Source organism: Salmo salar, chromosome ssa04 (genome assembly GCF_905237065.1).
Source record: "Salmo salar chromosome ssa04, Ssal_v3.1, whole genome shotgun sequence".
Taxonomy (NCBI): Eukaryota; Metazoa; Chordata; class Actinopteri; order Salmoniformes; family Salmonidae; genus Salmo; species Salmo salar.
In genome coordinates this window covers 36808245-36832207 of record NC_059445.1, presented here as the reverse complement: position 1 = coordinate 36832207, position 23963 = coordinate 36808245, and the positions used below count along the sequence as shown (strand labels likewise).

The following is a 23963-nucleotide window of genomic DNA, read 5'->3' as shown; positions in this document are numbered from 1 at the left end:
CACTATTCTACGATGTAGAAAATAGTACAAATAAAGAATGAGTAGCTGTGTCCAAACTTTTGACTGGTACTGTCAATTTTTCTAAACTAATCCAATCTGCTAGTTGGATTTTATGCCCCTGTTACTGAAATGGTTGTTACAGTTTAGATAGTCTCATTCATTCATCTTTCTAACCCTGGCAGTGATTCTGAATACCGATTGTGGGTATCAACTCTGGTCAGATTCCAATAGGATTTAAACATCACTTTGCAAGCCAGCATATTGTGACTTGATGCTGGTTTTGCTTTAGCTTATGCTGTCACCAGTGTCCAAAATACAGCAAAGGCTGTTCACCAGTGAACACACAACAAAGGCTGGTATGCCAGCATAACCAGCTAGACCATGCTGGTCAGACCAGCTAGACCATGCTTGTAAGACCAGCTTGACCAGCATCAGACTAGCACTGATCAGCATAGACCAGCATATGGTGGTAGGAGAGATAATGAAAGGATCGTCAGCTCAGTTGGCCTTTTCTGGTGATTCAAGTTGATAGAGGGGAACTCAGACATTGTTAATCAGTAAAATGAAGAGTAGTTCAGTACACAAAGCCAACCATTCATTTCCTTTCACTCAGTTCATCTAGCTTTCCTACTGAATCAAAGATAATCTGATTCATTCCAGACAGGACAGCTCTGAGATGAGGTCAATAACACCGCTCTCCATATTGCCAGCAGATGTTTCAAGGTCAACAAGCAGCGAGGTCATTTCCTGTTGTTGTCTCTCTAATTATGATTATCTTAGTGTACTGAACCCACCTCGTTAGGAGCTAGAGGAGAGGAGAGCAACCGGTGGTGGGTCTGCCTTGTCTTGTCATCTTCTCCGCACATGTGGTGGTGAGAGCAAGACAGGGCAGACAGTCCTCCTGGTAACTAGTTTTGCATTGACTCCAGTGATTACCAGGGATTCATTCTCAGACCCCCCGTTTTGCCCTCAGAACAGTCTCAATTCATTGGAGCATGAACTCTACAAGTTGTCTTGATACACACGGGAAACTGTTGAGTGTGAAAAGCCCAGCAGCGTTGCAGTTCTTAACACAAACCGGTGCGCCTGGCACCTACTACCATACCCCGTTCAAAGGAGCTTTTGTCCACACCAGTTTTATCATTGGAATGTGATACAAAACGAGGCAACTGTGTGCTTAGGACGATGCGGACGCCTCTGAGCAGTGGAGAAGTCTGTTTGGAGTGTTTATCCGACTGGATAATAAATAAATAATAATAATTATGCCCCCCCCCACTTCTAAAACCAATGTTGTGCCACTGGTGATTAATAATAGCTCACTAGAGCTGGACAAGAATTGCTATTATTGTTTTTCTTTGCATTTTGTTGTGTTGTTTTGCTCTGTAAATGTAAATTGTTATAATTAGCAAAAATACCGTCTCAGTTGATGCAACAGAAAAGCTTCACTAATTTACTCGAGAACTTTTGTTGTATTTGTATAAATAATGCCATCTAGTGGATGATCAATTGAATTGCCCCGCTCTTCACTTTGGTCCATCTTTACTTGTTGATGTTTTATAAAGCTTGAGGTTTCCTTCACAGGGTCCGCCTGGTCGAGATGGAACTGATGGATTAGAGGTAGCCTATGTTTCAAAGATGATTTTGTATTTCTGATATAATAAGGTGCACAAACACCAACACTCTCTCCCACACACACACACCACATCACAGTATTCCCTTTCCTTGAGCCCTACTCCCAACACTTTGTTTCATGTTTCTTTTTCTTTCTGGTTAGGCTGGTATTGTTTTAGATTTTTGTTTCTTGTTTTTCTTTTATATAATTGTAAAGCAACTTGGGTCCTTGAAAAGTGCTATATAAATACCATGCATTATAATAATAATTATTGCATTTGGCCCACATCATTCTGATAATGTGTCCTCTTTACACAGGGACAAATGGGTCCTCCTGGACGACAGGTAAAAATATCTACATTTCTTATTTCCACACGTACCATTATACATGTACACTACAGTTCAAAAGTTTGGGGTCACTTAGAAATGTCCTTGTTTTTGAAAGAAAAGCACATTTTCTGTCCATTAAAATAACATCAAATTGATCAGAAATACAGTGTTGACATTGTTAATGTTGTAAATGATCATTGAAGCTGGAAACGGCTGATTTTTAATGGAATATCTACGTAGGCGTACAGAGGCCCATTATCAGCAACCATCACTCCTGTGTTCCAATGGGACGTTGTGTTAGCTAATCCAAGTTTATCATTTGAAAAGGCTAATTGATCATTAGAAAACCCTTTTGCAATTATGTTAACACAGCTGAAAACTGTTGTCCTGATTAAAGAAGCAATAAAACTGTCCTTCTTTAGACTAGTTGAGTATCTGGAGCATTAGCATTTGTGGGTTCGATTACAGGTGTAACCGATGCGAAATGGCTAGTTAGTTAGCGGTGGTGCGCGCTAATAGCATTTCAATCAGTGACGTTTCTCGCTCTGAGACTTGATGTAGGGTTTCCCCTTGTGTCGCAAGGGCCGCGGCTTTTGTGGCGCGATGGGTAACGATGCTTCGTGGGTGTCAGTTGTTGATGTGTGCAAGGGTTCCTGGTTCGAGCCCGGGTTGGGGCGAAGAGAGGGACGGAACCTACACTGTTACATTGATGCTGTTGACCCGGATCATTGGTTGCTGCGGAAAAGGAGGAGGTCAAAAGGGGGGTGAGTGTAACCGATGCGAAATGGCTAGTTACTTAGCGGTGGTGCGCGCTAATAGCATTTCAATCAGTGACGTCACTCGCTCTGAGACTTGAAGTAGGGTTTCCCCTTGCGTCGCAAGGGCCGCGGCTTTTGTGGCGCGATGGGTAACGATGCTTCGTGGGGTGTCAGTTGTTGATGTGTGCAAGGGTTCCTGGTTCGAGCCCAGGTTGGGGCGAAGAGAGGGACGGAACCTACACTGTTACACAGGCTCAAATTGCCAGAAACAAAGGACTTTCTTCTGAAACTCGTCAGTCTATTCTTGTTCTGAGAAATGAAGGCTATTCCATGCGAGAAATTGCCAAGAAACTGAAGATCTAGTACAACGCTGTGTACTACTCCCGTCACAGAACAGCGCAAACTGGCTCTAACCAGAATAGAAAGAGGAGTGGCAGGCCCTGGTGCACAACTGAGCAAGAGGACAAGTGCATTAGTGTCTAGTTTGAGAAACAGACGCCTCACAAGACCTCAATTGGCAGCTTCATTAAATAGGAACCGCAAAACACCAGTCTCAATGTCAACAGTGAAGAGGCGACTCTGGGATGCTGGCCTTCTAGGCAGAGTTCCTCTGTCCAGTGTCTGTGTTCTTTAGCCTTTTTATTGGCCAGTCTGAGATTTGGCTTTTTCTTTGCAACTCTGCCTAGAAGGCCAGCATCCCGGAGTCGCCTCTTCACTATTGACGTTGAGACTGGTGTTTTGCGGGTACTATTTAATGAAGCTGCCAGTTGAGGACAGTTTTGCTAACACGGACTGGAATATCTTCTGGGATTCTTCCGATGGCATTGAGGAGTACACCACATCAGTTATTGGCTTCATCAATAAGTGCATCGATGACGTCGTCCCCACAGTGACCGTACGTACATACCCCAACCAGAAGCCATGGACTACAGGCAGCATCCGCACTGAGCTAAATGCTAGAGCTGCCGCTTTCAAGGAGTGGGACTCTAACCCGGAAGCTTATAAGAAATCCCGCTATGCCCTCCGACGAACCATCAAACAGGCAAAGCATCAATACAGGACTAAGATCAAATGGTACTACACTGGCTCTGACACTCGTTGGATGTGGCAGGGCTTGCAATCCATTACAGACTACAAAGGGAAGCACAGCCGAGAGCTGCCCAGTGACACAAGCCTACCAGACAAGCTAAACTTCTTCTATGCTCGCTTCGAGGCAAATAACACTGAAACATGCATGAGAGCACCAGCTGTTCCGAAAGACTGTGTGATCACGCTCTCCGCAGCTGATGTGAGTAAGACCTTTAAACAGGTCAACATTCACAAGGCCGCAGGGCCAGACGGATTACCAGGACGTGTACTGCGAGAATGCGCTGACCAACTGGCATGTGTCTTCACTGACATTTTCAACCTCTCCCTGTCCGAGTCTGTAATACCAACATATTTTAAGCAGACCACCATAGTCCCTGTGCCCAAGAACACTAAGGTTACCTGCCTAAATATCTACCGACCCGTAGCACTCACGTCTGTAGCCATGAAGTGCTTTGAAAGGCTGGTCATGGCTCACATTCCCAGAAACCCTAGACCCACTCCAATTTGTATACCACCCCAACAGATCCACAGATGATGCAATCTCTATTGCACTCCACACTGCCCTTCCCCACCTGGACAAAAGGAACACTTATATGAGAATGCTATTCATTGACTACAGCTCAGCGTTCAACACCATAGTGCCCTCAAAGCTCATCAATAAGCTAAGGACCCTGGGACTAAACACCTCCCTCTGCAACTGGATCCTGGACTTCCTGACGGGCCGCCCCTAGGTGGTAAGGGTAGGTAACAACACATCTGCCACGCTGATCCTCAACACAGGGGCCCCTCAGGGGTGCGTGATCAGCCCCCTCCTGTACTCCCTGTTCACTCATGACCGCACGACCAGGCACGACTCCAACACCATCATTAAATTTGCAGATGACATAGTGGTGGCCTGATCACCGACAACGATGAGACAGCCTATAGGGAGGAGGTCAAAGACCTGGCTGTGTGGTGCCAGGACAACAACCTCTCCCTCAACATGATCAAGACAAAGATGATTGTGGACTACAGGAAAAAGAGGACCTAGCATGCCCCCATTCTCATCGATCGGGGCTGCAGTGGAACAGGTTGAGAGCTTCAAGTTCCTTGATGTTCACATCACCAACAAACTAACATGGTTCAAGCACACCAAGACAGTTATGAAGAGGGCATGACAAAACCTATTCCCCCTCAGGAGACTGAAAAGATTTAGCATGGGTCCTCAGATCCTCAAAAGGTTCTACAGCTGCAAAATCGAGAGCATCCTGACTGGTTGCATCACTGCCTGGTATGGCAACTGCTCGGCCAACTGCAAGGCACTACAGAGGGTAGTGTGAACAGCCCAGTGCATCACTGGGGCCAAGCTTCCTACCATCCAGGACCTGTATACCAGGCGGTGTCAGAGGAAGCCCCTAAAAGTTGTCAAAGACTCCAGCCACCCTAGTCTTAGACTCTTCTCTCTGCTACCGCATGGAAAGCTGTCCAAGAGGCTTCTAAACAGCTTCTACGTCCAAGTCATAAGACTTATGAACGTCTAGTCAAATGGCTACTTAGACTATTTGCAGTGCCCCCCCTCCCCCCTCACCCACTCTTTACACCACTGCTACTCTCTGTTGTCATCTATTCATAGTCACTTCAATAACTCTACCTACATGTACATACTACCTCAACTAGCCGGTGCCACAACACATTGACTCTGTATCGGTACCCCCTTCTATATAGTCTCGCTATTGTTATTTTACTGCTGCTTTTTAATTACTTGTTATTTTTATCTCTTATTCTTATTCGTATTTTTTTTTTAACTGCTGTTGGTTAGGGGCTCATAAGTAAGCATTTCACTGTAAAGTCTACACATGTTGTATTCGGCGCATGTGACTAATAAAATTTGATTTAATTTGATTTCACTTGTGAGGCGTCTGTTTCTCAAACTATATTAAAATACACATATTGTACCTTCAGAGGTACACACTATGATCTTACGTGGTACTGTTCGGTACCTTTTAGGGTACATTTTGGAGATAAAGATAAAATATTTTGAGTATAAAGGTACAATCATCACACTCACTCTCAAAAAAAAGGGTATAGGTTGTGAAGGTACCTTTCTGTTTCCCAGAGTACAAACATATTTTGTGTACGCTCAATACCCTCTCACTCTCAAAAAAAGGGGTATGGTGTGAAGGTACATTTCTGTTTCCCAGAGTACAAACATATTTAGTGTGCCTTCAATAACCTCAATACCCACCATAAGGTACAATGATGCATTTTTGCCACCTAAAAGGAACTAATGGCTTTGTCACTGGGGTGGTACCCTAAAAAGGCACATTTGTACCATAATCATGAACATGTTTTTACAATTGTTTTTAATATATTGGTTTTTGCATGTACATTGATTGATTGATTAATCTTATGCTGCACAAAGATAAATAACATATATTTTTCTAACTAATCCAATCAATTAGTTCGATTTATTACACCGGTTACTGAAATGGTTGTCCCAGTTTAAATGGCTTATGTAGTCTCCTCACAATGTATCTAATCCTGGCAGTTATTATGAATGTGGGTGAATAAAAATTGTGGGTGAATAAAAATTCCAACTCCAGGATATCCTCACTCTGGCTGGATTCCAATAGGAATTATGCATCACTTTTCAAGCCAGCATAATGTGACTTGCCCGCAGGGTTGCTAAATTCTGTTAACTTTCCCACATTTCCCAGGTTTTCCAGAAATCCTGTTTTGAAAATTCCTTGAAACTGGAGGGAATAGGCAGGGCATCTGGAATCCTTCAACCAGGACATCTGGGAATTTGGGGAAATGTGCTGGAATGTTCCAGTGCTTCTTGCAGGCATGATTTGGCTTGTAAACCATGAGTGTCAGGCCACTGTATTAGGGTAAAACTACTGTAGGTCTTAAAATAAGGCCTGATGAGATATATAATGTATTGTCATAATGAGTTGAATTTTAATGGTAACATTCACCAAGGAACTCAGTTGGTTAAAGTCACAGGACTGAAAATTCAACAACCATGTCTCTGTCACTAACAAATACAGTCATGGGTGGTAACTCTACAATTTACTCGAGAAGGCAAGACACAGTGCAAAATAATATTTGTGGCGTGGCTTAGTCTGTGGGTGTGGCTTTCAGCTAGTTATTTTTGGCCACCTGTGAGTGGAAGTGTTGTACCAGTTTAAGTGATCTATTGTAAAGGTACGTTTTTGTCATTTACAATGAACAAATGGCTTTGTCACTGTGGTGGTAACCTATAAAGGCAAAAAAACTGCTTTTGTTCCTGTGGTCTATATGTAATGATGGTACTATCTGAGGTATGAACTGGGGTACAATGACATGTATGTACCTATAACTAAAGGTACAAAGGATGACCATACAGGGTACCATGTCAGGGACAAGCGGTTGTACCCTTTTAAGAACAAATCTAAACCTTTTCTAAGAGTGTATAAAACCTGTGGTTAATTAATAATAATCTAATGTCTTGCAGTTAATTCATATGTTCCAATAATCTGATGTCTTGCAGGGTGAGGATGGACAGCATGGCATGCTTGGACCACAGGGGCCTCCAGGGCTAAAGGTGTGAAATATTATTATTCCTTCCTGTTCCTCCTCTCCCTTCTCTTTCCCAATCTCACTCTATCTCCATGTCTGTGACAGGGGGAACAGGGGCATGCTGGTGACCAGGGCAGGAGTGGCCTTGATGGACTACCAGGGATGAAGGTAAAGAGGAAGAATCGTAAAGAGGAAGAATCGTAAATGGAGATCTTGAAATATGAATATACAGCCATTAATCAATTCACAGGGTTGACCCTATGTATTGATGCACTGGAATGACAGGCATGCTGACGTTCCACTGTGTGTATTCACTCTATGTTCTCGTTCAGGGGGAGAAGGGGGACACAGGAGACACAGGGCCTCAGGGGGACATGGTGAGTGGCTCCTCATATCACACTCTTTGACCTAAAGTCATCTACTGTGGGTCTATGAAAAAATATCTGCATTAGACACATCTTCCAAGATTAAGACATTTATTTTTTTCTTCATTCATTCTACCTGTGTGTTTCACTCTGTCTCCCTCTGCAGGGCTTACCCGGAAAGAAGGCTGTTCTTGACTCCTATGATATCGGCCTTGGCCATGTCTTTCAGGTGAGTTCTTAATTGGGTTCTTTAAAAGTTGATCTGAAACAACATTCTGCATTGTACTGCGACCCCACAAATTCAGATTGTACTATTTTATTAATGATTAAAAGTATCACACACCATAATATTATTCTAGGAATGCATTATGTGTAACAGTCCCCTGTGCAGTACAAAGTCTCACTTTCCTTTTCTACTTTTCTACGTTTTATTATTCCTGCAGGGCCCCCCAGGGCCACCAGGGCCACCAGGAGGACAAGGGCCAAAGGTGAGAGTTGTGGCTGAGTGGTTAAGGCGATGGACTCCTAATCCTTTGTGCTGTGCATGCATGGGTTTGAATCCCATCCTCGTCTGTGGAAGAGATTTTGTTCTGGAGAGATTTGTCATTGTAGCCTATATATTGTATCTATTATACATAATGCACAGTGTGTTATTTATATTATCTGACTGTAAGTTGTTCTAGATAAGAGTGTCAGCTAAATGACCAAAATGTCAATGTATCAAATATGTTGGCATATCCAGCATTGGGGCAGTGATCTACAGTATGGCTTTGGTTTATGGATATACAATAGGCACACACATGTTTTCCTGTCTCCTTCATGCCAACAGGGAGAATCAGGCTCACATGGTGCACCTGGAGCTGATGGGGATAGGGTAAACGACATGACTCTGTAATAATGAATTATTATTGTACTAGACATCATTGTATCCACCTCATGTTGTGCCTCCTCTCTGTAGGGAGCCAAAGGGGAGAGAGGTGATGACGGGATGCCTGGAGTGGCAGGGGAAAAGGGAGAGAGAGGTCTGATGGGCCTAACTGGGCTTGCGGTAAGTGGGATATGGGCTGTGTCCTGATGGATACCCAATGGGCTATAGGCATGGCAGTCTAGTATCCCACTGCCTTGTAGATTTTGTCCATATAATGTATTTTTTCTCTCTTAGGGAGCTGACAGCAAAAAAGGAGAGAGAGGAGATTCAAGGTTTGAGGACAATCTGGTCAGTAATGTTTTAGATACCAAACTGTTAAGTGTGATTTCTCATCATGGTCGAGTAGTGTTATATGATTGTGTGACCTCTGGTTATCCTAATGCTCTTTGCTTCAGGCCCAGATTATCTCTATCGCAGGCCCTCCTGGCCCCCCCGGACCTCCTGGGCTCCAGGGATTCATGGTGGGTAACTGGTCCCTCTGTCTTCTTAATAATAGGGGGGTATCAAAAGCTTAAACTCTCTAGATACCAATGTTCTCTCTGCAAAGGGATGACTGTCAAACATTCCATACTCAACCTGTTCTCAGAGGAACCTAGTAAATCCCAATGTCTACTTTGTGGTAAAATGTTTTTAAATTATCTATGTGCTTTAATATGCTCTTGTGATGAACAGTGTTTACAAAGAGAATGAGATAACACATTGTGTTTTTCAGGGACATCACGGAATGCCTGGCCCCAAGGTGTGTTGTCAGGGCTCTGATCTCTTCCTGCCCCTAGAATGACATAGGATTCTTTAGGCTACTAAAGCTGCACTGGAATGCCCTGTCATTCAAAATGTTGCTTTAACAGATAATGAAAAGCTGGATGTTAGAATAGGGGAGGAAAATTGTACTTGCGGTAAATCAGAGAGAAGATGGATTATAAATTCACAAGGAAATGAAAGCAATAGCTTGAAATTGTGCTTTTGTCAATGTCTCACAGGGGGAACCAGGTGAGATAGTGAAAGGAGAAAAGGGGGATGCAGGTGACAGAGGACCTCCTGGGTTAAGGGTAATTATATCCTATTCTGTCTCACTCATACTGCATGTTACGGTTGGGGTGCATTCGGAATATCTGAATTTAATTAAATTCAACCCATTAATTGAAATTGGAATTTGAATTGGACACCCCCCACAGGAAGCAGAATATTAATTCCATTTAAATTAAAGGAAGTAGAATTCAACATGAAGCATGACAGTCTCATTCCTTTGACTAATCTTTTACCATAAGCATCTGCCATTTATTGCTGCAAAGAATACCGATGTTGTTTCAAATATTAGCTTGATTGCAACTCAAACATGTCACACAGAATTATGAATTTTTATGAACCTACAAAAGAATCTTCGAACATGTCCACACTACTATAATTATTTAAATTCATTATTTAAAAAAATATATTTTAAAATCTGTTTCAACCATATTTATTTTTTTACATAGTATTGATCACTGTATGTCAAAATAAACATGAGCATAATTTTCCAGGCTCAGATCCCAGTTCAGATCCTGGATGAGCCCCCAGGACCATGTTTCGAGTTTCATGTTGGGTCTTCCAACGAGTGCTGCAAAAGTTGGGTGTTGCCCATTGCCCCTCTAGTGCCTACCACCCAGAGTCTCAAGGTGTTCTTGTTGAGAGTCTATGAAGTTTATGTTGAGAGCTTACTGCTTTGAGTTCGAAAAAGACTGGGATGAAGGGGTCCCTCTTTCGTTGTTTGCAGTGTGGGAGGTTTTTCAAGAAACTCTTGGTTTCAGTCTGAATGAACTCGTGTTTGGACATCATGTCAGAGGTATGTTGAGCTTGTAAGGTGGTTGCAGAGAGGTGGTTGCAGGACCATAAACCCAAAAACGAAAACAATCCTGTATCTGATCTTCCCTGTTTTCATTTAGCTCCACTTTTTGGTTTGCTTCCTGTCTAAGTTTGGTGTGGCTTTTCTTAATTTTGTTTGCCTCTTCTTGGGCAAAAGTTACTCATGATGGGAGTGGTGTCATTTAGGTTCCAGTTGTTGTTGCTAGTCAACTTTCAGTAGACACCCCCATGAGTATCTTTCAGAAACCCCTCCTAGAATCCCACCTGTTTCGTTTTAATTGTTCTTAGGGACTCTTTGTTAGTTTCCCCTTTTGTTTGAATGACAATTTTGGGTTTCTTGCTAGGGAACGTAACAAAATGGGGGCTCGTTGCACATGCCGATTGAAAGCAATATTCAAAGAGTTAGTCTATACTGCTTTGTTGGAGGAGGAAATCCTCTCAGAGAGAGAGGCTAATGAAAAGGCTGCTACGGGTAGTGCGATGAGTCCCATAGACGTGCAACTGAGGGAGTTAGAACTAAAGACAAAGTTGGAGCCAGACAACAAGAACAAGAACGTGAGCATGCCATTCGATTACAATAGAGATTTGGAAGTACTCCGAATCAGAGTTTCGATCTTGGTCGGAACAGCCGGCTTGTACCGCCTTTCAACTAAAAGGAGTTGGATGTATATTTTACTCTGTTTGAGGGGATTGCCACATCCCTAAAATGGTCACGAGATATCCTCCAAAGTGCTCTTGTGGGAAAAGTTATTGACCATAGCTCAGATTATGACACTGTTAAAGCTGCTATCCTTCAGGCTTATGAGTTGGTCCCAGATGCATACAGACAACATTTCTGTAAATTATGAAAGACAAAATCACAAAGCCATGTTGAATTTGCAAGGGAACAAGCATTACTTTTTGATCGCTGGAATGGTTCTCAAGAGGTCAAGGAACTTGAAGATTTAAAAACCCTCATACTGCTCGAGCAGTTAAAGAATTGCCTTCATGAAAGGGTTGCTACACTACATGACCAAAAGTATGTGGTCACCTGCTCGTCGAACATCTCATTCCAAAATCATGGGCATTAATATGGAGTGGGGACTTGCTTCCATTCAGCCACAAGAGCATTAGTGAGGTCGGATACTGATGTTGGGAGATTAGGCCTGGCTCGCAGTCGGCGTTCCAATTCATTCCAAAGGTGTCTGATGGGATAGAGGTCAGGGCTCTGTGCAGGCCAGTCAAGTTCTTCCACACCGATCTTGACTAATCATTTCTGTATGGACCTCGCTTTGTGCATGGGGGCATTATGATGCTGAAACAGGAAAAAGCCTTCCCCAAACTGTTGCCACAAAGTTGGAAGCACAGAATCGTCTAGAATGTCATTGTATGCTGTAGCGTTAAGATTTCCCTAGCCCGAACCATGAAAACAGCCCTCGACCATTATTCCTCATTCACCAAACTTTACAGTTGGCACTACGCATTGGGGCAGGTAGTGTTCTCCTGGCATCCGCCAAACCCAGTTTTATCCGTCGGGCTGCCAGATGGTGAAGCGTGATTCATCATTCCAGAGAACGCATTTCCACTGCTCCAGAGTCCAAAGGCGGCGAGCTTTACACCAGTCCAGCCGACGCTTGGCATTGCGCATGGTGATCTTAGGCTTGTGTGTGGCTGCTCAGCCATGGAAACCCATTTCATGAAGCTCCCGACGAACAGTTCTTGTGCTGACGTTGCTTCCAGAGGCAGGTTGGAACTCCGTAGTGAGTGTTGCAACCAAGGACAGACGATTTTTACACGGTACACGCTTCAGCACTCGGCGGTCCCATTCTGTGAGCTTGTGTGGCCTACCAATTCCTGGCTGAGCCGTTGTTGCTCCTAGACTTTTCCACTTCACAATAACAGCACTTACAGATGACTGGGACAGCTCTAGCAGGGCAGAAATTTGACTAACTGACTTGTTAGAAAGGTGGCATCCTATGACGATGCCACTTTGAAAGTCACTGAGCTCTTCAGCAAGGCCATTCTTCTGCCAATGTTTGTCTATGGAGATTGCATGGCTGGGTGCTCAATTTTATAGATTTGCCAATAACGGGTGCGGCTGAAATAGCCGAATCCACTAATTTGAAGGGGTGTCCACATACTTTTGTATATATAGTGTACCTACATTTATGAGCACAAGAATCTCACTCTTGAGAAAGCTGCAGTCCGTGCAGATGAGTTTGTGTTGACACATAAAACTACATTCACAAACAAAGCACCCAGTAGTTAGCCCTGCGAGGTCTCATTCATTTTGGACAATGATTTGGCTGGAGGGAAGGTCGTGCCAAATCCTGTCGTTTGTAAGGAACCCAGACCGGAGGAACCTGATGGGTTATTAGAAAAGTACCCTACAGTGTTCCCAGAGTGTGCCGTTACAAGTGCTATGTCTAAGAAAGTTGCCGGGAGCAAGTCTAGTGTTGAGGAGGATGTCAGTGATCCCATCATGTTTGATCTGTCTGAGACGTTTATGTGTGATCCTGATTTCAGTAAACCTCCTGAGTTGACCTTTCCTTTGAAAACACCAAAGGTGAGCAAGTTTGTAGGACCACTAAGGAAGAGGGGGACCCTACAGTTGACACTTCAATGTCTCGGAAGCAGCTGATTGCAGAACAGAGTAAAGATGTTTCCCTCCTCTTTTTGCTGAGATACGTCCAGAGGAGGAGTTTGATGAAGATTGTGTGGGTTACTTTGACAGAGATGGTGTTCTGATGAGGAAATGGCATTCTCGTGCCACTTCTGGGCAAGACGATTGGCAAAGGTTATGTCAAATTGTGGTTCCAGTTACTCTTTGACAACAGATACTGAGGTTGGCTCGCGATGGTAGTATGGCAGGCCTTCTTGGGGTTAACAAGACGTATGACCGTATCTTGCGTAACTTATTCTGGCCTGGTCTGAAACAGTATGTTGTGGCTTACTGTAAATCCTGTTATGTTTGCCAGTGGACGGTTAACCGAACCAAGCTGTACCAGTTGCAGCTTTGAAGCCTTGGTTGTTGTTAGTGATTCTTTTAGTTCCCCCTTCTGTTTTAGATACAGTTTTTGGTTTCTTGCTAGGGAAAGTAATAATAGTGATGTGTAGAATAAATTAACCATTTGAATGACACTGAATTACCTAATTCTACTTTATTTCTGCTTCCTGTGAGGTGTGGCCAATTCAAATTATATTCAAATTCAATAATTACATTGGAATAAATGAGGAATTAGCAACTCAATTCACAATTGTCCCCAACCCTGCTGCGTATAACATTACGACCCACATAACTGATGACACTATTTCTGCACACAGGGTATTCAGGGTCTTCCAGGTTCTACAGGATTGGTTGGTCTCCCTGGCACCATAGGGAGAAAGGTTAGCAGCATTTTTCATATGCCCTGTTTGTAGAGGATACGGACATGGCATCAGAGTCCCTTGCAGTATTTTTCAAAGTAAGCTGCTTCAGAATTAACTTCAATCATATTTAATTTCAACAGGGAGAGCAAGGATTGCCGGGATTAGATGTAAGTGTGTCTAAATCTGTCACATCCCCCCAGATACTAGTCTGGTTGACAAAGACCCTTCATTAACCACTACTTCTCTCCATGTCAGGGTTTCCCCGGGCTGATGGGAGAAAAAGGGGACAGAGGGAACAGAGGAGATAAGGTGTGCATCAGCCACAACAGTGGCTACTGTGGCTACGTTTATTAATCTTCTATTACCAAGCATGTTATAGTAAAATCTGGAGAAGACTTTGATGCTCGACGAGAGACTTGTCTCCTCTGTGGTCCTCTCTAGCAGTTGGTAAAGCATAGAGGGTGCTACGCTTGGATAGTGGGTTTGATTCCTGGAACCACCCATACGTACAAAGTTTTTATGCAGGCCTGACTAAGCCCCTTTGGGTAAAAGTATCCGCTAAATATATTATGATATATTATTGTTTTGTCACTCTTCTCTCTCAGGGTGACAGCGGGATGCTGGGAAAGAAGGGACTGAAGGGACAGAAGGGCGAGGAGGGCCCCCCTGGACTGGACCAGCCCTGTCCTGTGGTATGTCACTTCTTCCTGTTGCCTCTACGCTCACTCTTCCTCAAACACTGTCTTTTCATTCAAGGGCAATATTTCTCTAAATAACACAATTATTAGGTTACATTTAGTAGAGCAGAGTTTATGTAAGGGATAATCAATGAGGGGCAATGCCTTCTATGAAAAATAATGAATGGAGTGGAAAGTGTGTTCCATGACGCGTTATTTTCCAGAGAACGCATAGAGCCCTGAGTTGATTATCCCTTTCATACCATGGCTATAATTTAACACATTTGCCATTAGAAATGTGTTCATTTTCCTGTAGAAATGTGTTCAACATCCACTGCAGTAGCTAGAAAGTTTACTAGATATCTACCAAACAAATAGACTTGTTAGTTTAGCTTACCAAACCATCAGTTCTAGCTTGCTATTATGAGAATCGAATTCAACAATAGCAATACTGTTTTCAATTTGACTTTTGCTTTCAAAAGCAGCTCAAACAAAACATGTAAAAATGATATAATAAGGCTCCTCGTGGTTTGTGATGTATGGCCAATATACCACGGCGTTGCGTCGTGCCTAAGAACAGTCCTTAGCCGTGGTATATTGGCCATATGCCACACCTCCTCGGGCCTTATTGCTTTTATATATCCATTATCCATGAGCTGTTCACATACTGTACATTTTTATATTGACATTGACTTCAGAAGAGACCAACCTACCATCCCAGTGCTGGAGAATAACGGACAGATCACTGAGCAAGTAGAGGACTATAAATACCTAGGAACCATCCTTGAACCACAAAGCTCTCCTTCAAAAGGAAAACCAAACATATTTACTCTAAATGTCAACATTCTTGTTCTTGAGGAAGTTTAATGTACACCAATCCATCCACCAAGCATTTTATGAATGCTTTATAAAATCCATGCTATCGTTTGATATTGTGGGGTAGTTTGGTGCTCTAGGAAACACTAGTCAGAACCCATTGAACAGGGTAACAATAATCAGTGGGAAGGTCATTGGAGAAAGCCAGGAACGCCCACACTCCATGACGGGGCACAGATATAGATATCTGGCATACAAGTCCAAGAGGGCAGCTTCAAGTTGTATGCCAACATCCATCAAACTCCTCAATTCTTGAAGTTCTTATTTTTATTGGGATATATACTGAACAAAATTATAAACACAACATGTAAAGTGTTCGTCCCATGTTTCATGAGCTGAAATAAAAGATCTCAGAAAATCTTATTTCTCTGAAATGTTGTGCACAAATGCCTTTACATCCCTGTTAGTGAGTATTCCTCCTTTGCCAAGATAATCCATCTACCTGAAAGGTGTGGCATATCAAGAAGCTGATTAAACAGAATGATAATTACACAGGTGCACCTTGTGCTGGGGACTATAAAAGGCCACTCTAAAATGTGCAGTTTTGCCACACAACAAAATGCCACAGATGTCTCAAGTTCTGACGGAGCGTGCAATTGGCATGATGGCTGCAGGAATGTCCATCAGAGCTGTTGCAATGAATTTAATGTTAATTTCACTACCATAAGCCACCACCAACATCGTTTTAGAGGAGTTGGCAGTAACATTAAACAGTATGTCCAACCAGCCTCACAACCGCAGACCACGTGTAACCACGCCAGCCCAGGACTTCTGATCTACAGGATCGTCTGAGACCAGCCACCCGGACAGCTAATGAAACTGGATTTGTACAACCAAAGAATTTCTCCACAATCTGTCAGAAACCGTCTCAGGGAAGCTCATCTGCCCGCTTGTTGTCCTCACCAGGGTCTTGACCTGACTGCAGTTCAGCATCGTAACCGACTTCAGTGGGCAAATGCTAACCTTCGATGGTCACTGGCACGCTGGAGAAGTGTACTCTTCACGGATGAATCCCGGTTTCAACTGTGCCGGGCAGATGGCAGCTTGTATGGCGTCATTTGGGCAAGCAGTTTGCTGATGTCAACGTTGTGTACAGAGTGCCCCATGGTGGCGGTGGGGTTATGGTATGGGCAGGCATAAGCTACGGGCAATGAACACACAACTGCATTGTATCGATGGCAATTTGAATGCACAGAGATACCGTGATGAGGTATTGAAGCCCATTGTTGTGCCATGGAAGCTGAAAATGTCCCAGTTCTTCCATGGCCTGCATACCAGACATGTCACCCATTGAGCATATTTGGGATGCTCTGGATCGACCTGTACGACAGTGAGTTCCAGTTCCCGCCAATATCCAGCAATTTTGTACAGCCAGTGAAGAGGAGTGGGACAACATTCTACAGGCCACAATCAACAGCCTGATCAACTCTATGCGAAGGAGATGTGTCTTGCTGCATGAGGCAAATGGTGGTCACACCAGATACTGACTGATTTCTGATCCATGGCCTTACCTTTTTTTAAAGGTATCTGTGACCAACAGATGGTAATCTGTATCCCCAGTCATGTGAAATCCATAGGGTCTAATGAATTTATTTCAATTGACTGATTTCCTTATATGACCTGTAACTCAGTAAAATCTTTGAAATGAATATACCACACCTCTCATTTACCCCTTGCCCCTGCCTGTCTTCCTGCTCTCTGTGATGCAGTGGTAGCCATACTTTGCCAGCAACAAACCAGCAAGACTCTCCATCTTTAGTCACTGTAATATGGCATTAGTTAATGGATGGTTTGACGGCATGATTGTGGTGTTAGATATTTCTCCTCAGAGTCTGAATTATACTGTGACATTTGGGGGTCTGTTTTCCTCTCACTGAACTTCCTGTTATTTTCTGGGCCTAATAGTAAAGGCTTGCTTCATCCTGCAACAAGCCATAGTTTTCATAGCCTGGCATCCTTGATCAACCAAATCTAAACTATATCTCTAGGGCAATACTTACGATTCATCGGGTTGAATGTGTCCTTCACTATCAAATATGTATTTAAAACACGCTTTTATCCAGGGTCTCCTTTTTTCCGCCTGTAGAAGTGGAAGATTACGTGGTAGCTTATTCAGTCTCATGTGACTGTGTGGTCTAGAATGGGCTTCAATGGCTGCCAATGGAAGACCCTGGATAAAAACATGTTTTAAATGCTTATTTGATAGCGAAAGACACCTTCAACCCGACGAATAGTAAGTATTGTTCCCAGGGGTTGGAACTTTTTCAATCATTTAATTCTGAACAGAACCATTATTTATTTCTTGTTACGTTTCACTTTTCTGACCAGCAAAATAAAGTTCGGAACCAGTTTGAAACAAAAAAAAGTTACGGTTTATATTGTTCCTTTCTTTTCCTATTTAAACCTCTGTAATATTGTATACTTTTACATTTAGCTCGACATTAAATTACTTCAACAATCAGTGTGGATAGAGAAGCTTGCTATGGCGTGGGTAAGCTATTTGCATGCATTGGACACACGAGTGTAGGGCGTGAGATGCGACTGAAATTTTGCAGGTGGGGAGAGAATGAGAGAGGGTGAAGGAGGAGGCTTGGCTTGAAGTGCTGGGCATCTTGTTGTTGTGACATGCAGCTTCTTTGAAGGAACTTTGAATGTCTTTGAAATTTAGAGAGTTGGCTTTATGTTGGACCAGCTACTGTAGCTAGCTAGCTAGCTAACAAGCTTGTGTTTCCAGAATTAAAATAAAAACATTTTACCTTTTGTTAACAAATCCAAACGTGATAACTATAGTATCTTTAACTAGCATTGAAAAGGTTAATCCATTCTCCTCTAATAACAAATCTCTCTCCTTAATTTCTGAATCATGCTTAGGTCAGTAGGCTACTAGATTATGCTTGGAGGGGAGGGGCAGATAGCCTACTCACATACTGGCAAAGATTTTTAGCAGGCAGGCAGGCAGGCATAGGAATAAGCTTCTGAGTGACAGTGAGGTCTTTGCATATGTGCTTTGTTGCGTTTTTTTGTGGGACTGGAAAAAGATACCTGGAACTTAAAATAACATTATTAACCAGTTCCCATGCTTCTAAAATAGTGGTTCTGTTCTGGAACAGTATAAATCACTTTTGTTCTCGGTTCTGATTCTGTTCCTCGAAAAATTGTTATTTTCCGGTTTTCAGTTCTGTTCCCTGAACCATTTCCAACCCCTGATTGTTTTAATATAGATATTGGATGTGCCTCTGTTGACTGGAAACATTATTTTGGTGAAACCCAATATTTTAGATTTGGTTGATCAAGTACACCAGGCTACGGAAGCTTCCGCAAAGAGCCATCTGTCTGTAAACAATGTCTCTTTGTGTGATGAACCAAAGCAAATACATGTATTTTAACAGTAAACATGTATTACCCCGTGATGTTTTAATCTGATTGTCAAACAAATCACTTAAAAAAGTAGCCTACCTGCGCACGTTTGTCCACTCCAAAGTAACTCCACATCCAAACAGCGCACTGGGAGCACGCCATTTGATGAATGGAAAGATACTGTTACAAAATACCAAAAAGTGTAATGACATTCGGCGATTGTCATTAGGCCTACACACTGGTAGCCTGAATTAAGTGATTTGTCTTGCTGACAAATGTACCTTTTTTGTAAAAACAAAAGTTGAGACACTTGAAATACGGGACACAAATTCAGCTGTCTGTCCCGAGCTCATCAGCATGGGAAACTGTAAGGGCGCAGTTGATACAATGTTGCAAGTTTGCTAGCGAAAATTCAAGACAGACAGAGAGAGAGGCAGACAGGCAGGCAGAGTAGAGCGATGACTATGACTGAAAGAACCTGAACCAACTACATTTTAAACAAACAGGAGATTGGTGAAATTAGAAGGGGGGGGGCTGAGCCTGGTCCTCCTACCACTTTGTTGTTACAAGACACCCGTATTTATCTGTGGGCAATGCAATACTGCATGTTTGTTTAATGAAGGTGTTTCTTTTCTATCACCAGGGTCGGGATGGATTGCCCATACCAGGGTGTTCACATAAGGTTTGTACAGCAATAGTACTTCTATGAGGCTCTGTTTGTTTGGCCTGCTCTAGCCCAAGTAGGCATTTGGCTCTCTTGGGGGAGTTTAAGAAGTTTTATACAAAGGGAGGGTCTAATCCTGAATGTTGATTGGTTAAAACCACATTCTAGCCGGTATCTATTCAACAAGATACTACCAAGTTACCACCATCTAAATCTATGATGTTAAAATGCCTATTTACTCTGTTCCGTCTGACTACGCAATCCACTTTTTCATCAGCCCATGCAAGCAATTTATCAACTTGATCTCCACTATAAAACGCATCTAGACATTATCTCACATTTCTTTTAGACTAACATTTAGTTTCAACAGGGGAGATTTGTATAAACCTTGCGGTCTGGCTCTCCGACATTTACAACATTGTTTCAATATTCAAATTCGATCTCCAGCTGTCCCATAGTAATGAACGTGTCTGGAGTCGGGACGAGACAGACAGGCAGCGTTTCTCAGCCAGTTGAAATCATGAATCAGCTGGCATAATTTTTATGGATATATACAAAGAAATGTCAATTGAAAAAAGGTAAAACAAAGTGCAGCTAGTTTGCAGTCTTTCCAGCTTCAGTTTGAAGTGATTATGTTAGCTGTGTTGTTGGCTAGCTCCTGCTTTGAACAACAGTGTCCTGACAAGTGAGCACATGAGCTATGCCAGGCAAAATCGCTCCTCTTTAGCTCATTGTTATGGATGTATCTAAATAAATGTCACTAGAAAACAGCTTAAACAAATGCAAATGGGGCTACTTTGCTGTTATTCTGGCTGCACTTTTTGACTTGACTGTAAATTAGCCGTAGTTGGCGAGCTAGGAAACAAGGGATAAGAATGTTGCCAGCCAGTATGGCAATGGAACATTTAGAACAAACGACTGGATACAGAACAAAAGACTGAACGACTGGGTCGCGTCACTAGCAACCGAACCGATAGAACGAACAACCAGCCGGCTTGGGTAGCAACCCTAGATTTGTGTCGGGACTATATCTTGTATGGATGAAATAGTATGAATAAATTAATCAAAATAACATTTTTAATTCAAATACGTAAATCATTATTTGAATATGTTGTTATCCTGTTGTAAAAAAGTGATAATGCCCTCGAAGCCGGTGTTTGGAAGATATATCGTCTCGGACCGAACAACAATCGTGCCAATATATCCACCAAACACCGGCTTCGAAGGCATTATCACTTAAATATTTAATCTTATATAGTGTACAGCAGTGGTTCCCAACCAGGGGTATGCAGCCCAGTGGGTGTACTTGGCCTACCCACAGGGGGTACTTGAGAAGACATGAGTCCATAAGCCTACAGGTAAAATGCACGGGGGGTACTTCAGGGGTACTCTGGGCAGAGAGAAATTCAGCTGGTGGTACAGTAACCGAAAAAGATTGGGAACCACTGGTGTATAGTATGATTGTACAGTATAATTTACCTGCTAGTGAATGTGTCTCTGCTCTTGCTCTTTTTCAGTGATGAGTTACCTGGGACATGGGATCTGTACATATCGATATATATTTTTCAACTAAAATTCAAGTGTAGTTTTTTTATTGTTGCCAATTCCTATTTAATATGTTGAGGTTTTCATATTGGAATTTGGATTGTGCGTCTATCACAATCAATATTTTTTACTTTTTGTATATGAAAAGAAAACCATTTTTTGTTTGTTTAGAGATTAGGTAGAGGAAAGATATAGTGCACACAAAGAAGGAGACTGGTTACAAATGGAAAGGAGCAGCTAATGCACTCAGCTCCAGATGGAAAAATGTTGCTGCTTACACTATATCTAATCGGGGAACCTGAAATACAGTATTAACCTGAAATACTACAGTATTAACCTGAAATACAGTATGATTGACTGACTAACAGACTCACTAGTGTTCCCACATGGAGATACAGCATTGGAGTGTGCAACTCAGCCTGCACCTTGCAAATGATTCTACCCCATCATTCCTGTGATTGTTGTTTGCTTTGAAAGATCAACCATCATGGCATGGGCCCAATGCCATGCGCCTATCCCAACTTTAGGAAAGGTACAGATGTAGGGTCTTAATTTGAGCCAGTTTGCTTACAGCAGGAAAATAATCCTGCAGCAACAGGAAATACGAATTATAATGTGAATTATAATTAATGGACATTTTTTGTAGGGGTTGATAAACATTTTGTTATGGCAAATCAAGTTTGACATTTTTATGTGGAAATTACAAACTTTAGGAGCCTTTTTAAACCTCAAATACATTACAAGTTTGCGTGTCCTGCAGTGCAGGAAAATTCTCAGCCACAAAAGAGTGATCAAATTAAGATCCTACATCTGTATGGGGAAGCACAGATGCTGGCCCTCACCATGGAACCTTTGTTTGCAATAATTTTCCTAAACGTGCTTAATGTTTAGATCATTATTGGTCTAAAAAGTTGAAGGATGTTTATGGTGGTTTGAAAGTTATTGCTGAGTTGTTGCATCAAATGCTTTTTTCTTTCTTCTGAGTGCTCTAACCATGCTATGTGGAGTTAATTAACACAGAACACTGTACAACTTTTTGAATTAGGCCTATCATGGAAAATGTATGATAGCAATCCTAAAAATGTTTCGAAGATTTTTTACATCTGACATCAAGGTAGACAAAAACATCTACCTATCAAACCTACCTGGTTGGCTGATTGGGTTAAATGTTTGTTCTAGGACATGCCGTTTTTAAGTTGTCTGTCATATTAAATACTATTTTAAATGCACATTGTTGTATTCTTAATTATGAAGTTTAAGTTGCATTGTACTTTATAATGTTGGTGGCCTACTTTTTTCATTTTTCTTCATTTTGCAAATGCTGTCGGTTGGTGTCGGTTCTGTCCATTGAGGTATAAAACAACTGTAGACTGCTGCCAAGATGGACGCTTGTTGTTTTCAACGTAATCTACTCATGTTTGCATACGCCATTTTGTGGTCACTGCCATCTGCTTTACAGAGCCGATAACACCTGCGCACCAGCACTCAGTGCGCACTGGAGCAAGCGCAAGCAGCGACAATGTCATCGCGTCAGCCAGATGATTGGCAGACAATGGATGAATATTAAATGTTAATATTTACGGCTGTGAGGGACGAAGAAAAAAACGGCCTTGAAGACAATTACTGGAAAAATCATTGGAGGTTGCTGAGGGGAGGACGACTCATAATAATGGCTGGAACAGAGCAAATACCATTCCGCTCCAGCCATTACCACGAGCCCATCCTCCCCAGTTAAGGTACCACCAACCTCATGTGAATAGGGTCGTCTATGGGAATTGTCTTTTTGGGTTAGGCTTCAGCTAAACTGCAGTACCAAAAGTGCTCTCTGACCACAGTGTTCCAGACAAGAACCCTGGCCCCCTGGTTCTGTCCGTTGTCCGTTTTGTCTGTTTATATTATTTTCTGTGTTTTTTTGTTGTCTTATTGCATGTGTAAAAATGTGTGTGCATTGGAGTGGTTGACTCAACTAAAGAGCATAATAGAATATTAAAGTTGCCAACCAGGGAACTTTTAAGCAGTTTTCTAGCCATTTTGATGCGAGGCTAGTAGGGGAAAACAATAAATCGGCAAGGAAGGGAGGATGAACGAGCAATGACACTGGTCATCTACACCAGTGTTTCCTAAACTCGGTCATGGGGTGCACGTTTTGGTTTTTGCCCTAGCACTACACAGCAGATTCAAATAACCAACTCATCATCAAGCTTTGACTATTTGAATCATCTGTGTAGTGCTAGGGCAAAAACCAAAACGTGCACCCAGGGGGGGCCACAGGACCAAGTTTGGGAAAACCTGATCTACACAATATAAATGCTGCTGGTGTGAACCAGCTGGACTACTGCTATCATTGCGGGCGGCAGCGAGTCTGATCATGAGACCGATCAACGATTCAGAACTTTCTGAGATCAACCAACCAGTTAGGGGTCCTGCTGCTCTATTATTGCACATGAGTGTTTAACTACAATGTTTTGTCCTATCTGTTATCTGTGTCATTTTTTCCAAAGGCTGGAATGTCTGGTGAATTTATGATTTGTGCCTTAGTAGGTCTATTGCCTAGCCTGCTTTGTGTAGCTTATAGGTGTATATGTGTACAACTGAATGCATTCAACTGAAATGTGTCTTCGACATTTAACCCAACTCCTCGATTAAGGCAACGGGGGGGCTGCCTTAATCGACATCCACGTCATGGGTGCCCGGGGAACAGTGTATGTTGTTGTTGTTTTGTTTTATCAGGACCACAATGGAAATACGATTTAACTTTTTCTTTAAATGCATTAATCCACATGCATGGTTGTATTATGTTTTGAAATTGTCAAATAAAAAAAAATAAAAAAGCTAATTGATGTTATAAGAAGCTAGCTAATCTGTTGTAAGAATCTTTAGCGATAGATCTATCTACATATCAGGAGCTTTGTCATTCCTCCTCAGACCTCACCCCTCCCCTAGTCAAACATCAAACTTGCACTAGTCAAGCATCACCCCTCCTCACTTGTACCCTTCCACTCTTTTATTCACAATGATAAGCTTTTCCGTTAG

At 42.4% G+C, this 23963-nt stretch overlaps 1 protein-coding gene across 8 annotated transcripts in view; it reads left to right on the top strand.

Moving 5' to 3' along the window:
* LOC106602916 (collagen alpha-1(XXIII) chain) overlaps positions 1 to 23766 on the top strand; it is a 140413-nt gene extending 116647 nt beyond the window's left edge. For all 8 annotated transcript variants that reach the window (XM_014195913.2, XM_014195916.2, XM_014195912.2 and 5 more), the window contains 19 exons: positions 1582 to 1617; positions 1930 to 1956; positions 7300 to 7353; positions 7434 to 7496; positions 7661 to 7705; positions 7860 to 7922; positions 8137 to 8181; positions 8523 to 8567; positions 8652 to 8741; positions 8856 to 8909; positions 9017 to 9082; positions 9334 to 9360; positions 9602 to 9670; positions 13767 to 13829; positions 13952 to 13978; positions 14067 to 14120; positions 14417 to 14503; positions 19365 to 19403; positions 20903 to 23766. In XM_014195913.2, coding sequence (XP_014051388.2) covers positions 1582 to 1617; positions 1930 to 1956; positions 7300 to 7353; positions 7434 to 7496; positions 7661 to 7705; positions 7860 to 7922; positions 8137 to 8181; positions 8523 to 8567; positions 8652 to 8741; positions 8856 to 8909; positions 9017 to 9082; positions 9334 to 9360; positions 9602 to 9670; positions 13767 to 13829; positions 13952 to 13978; positions 14067 to 14120; positions 14417 to 14503; positions 19365 to 19403; positions 20903 to 20905 — 957 coding nt within the window. In that variant the 3' untranslated portion in view covers positions 20906 to 23766. The remainder of the gene's footprint in view (positions 1 to 1581; positions 1618 to 1929; positions 1957 to 7299; positions 7354 to 7433; positions 7497 to 7660; positions 7706 to 7859; positions 7923 to 8136; positions 8182 to 8522; positions 8568 to 8651; positions 8742 to 8855; positions 8910 to 9016; positions 9083 to 9333; positions 9361 to 9601; positions 9671 to 13766; positions 13830 to 13951; positions 13979 to 14066; positions 14121 to 14416; positions 14504 to 19364; positions 19404 to 20902) is intronic.
* Positions 23767 to 23963: the final 197 nt, after the last annotated feature.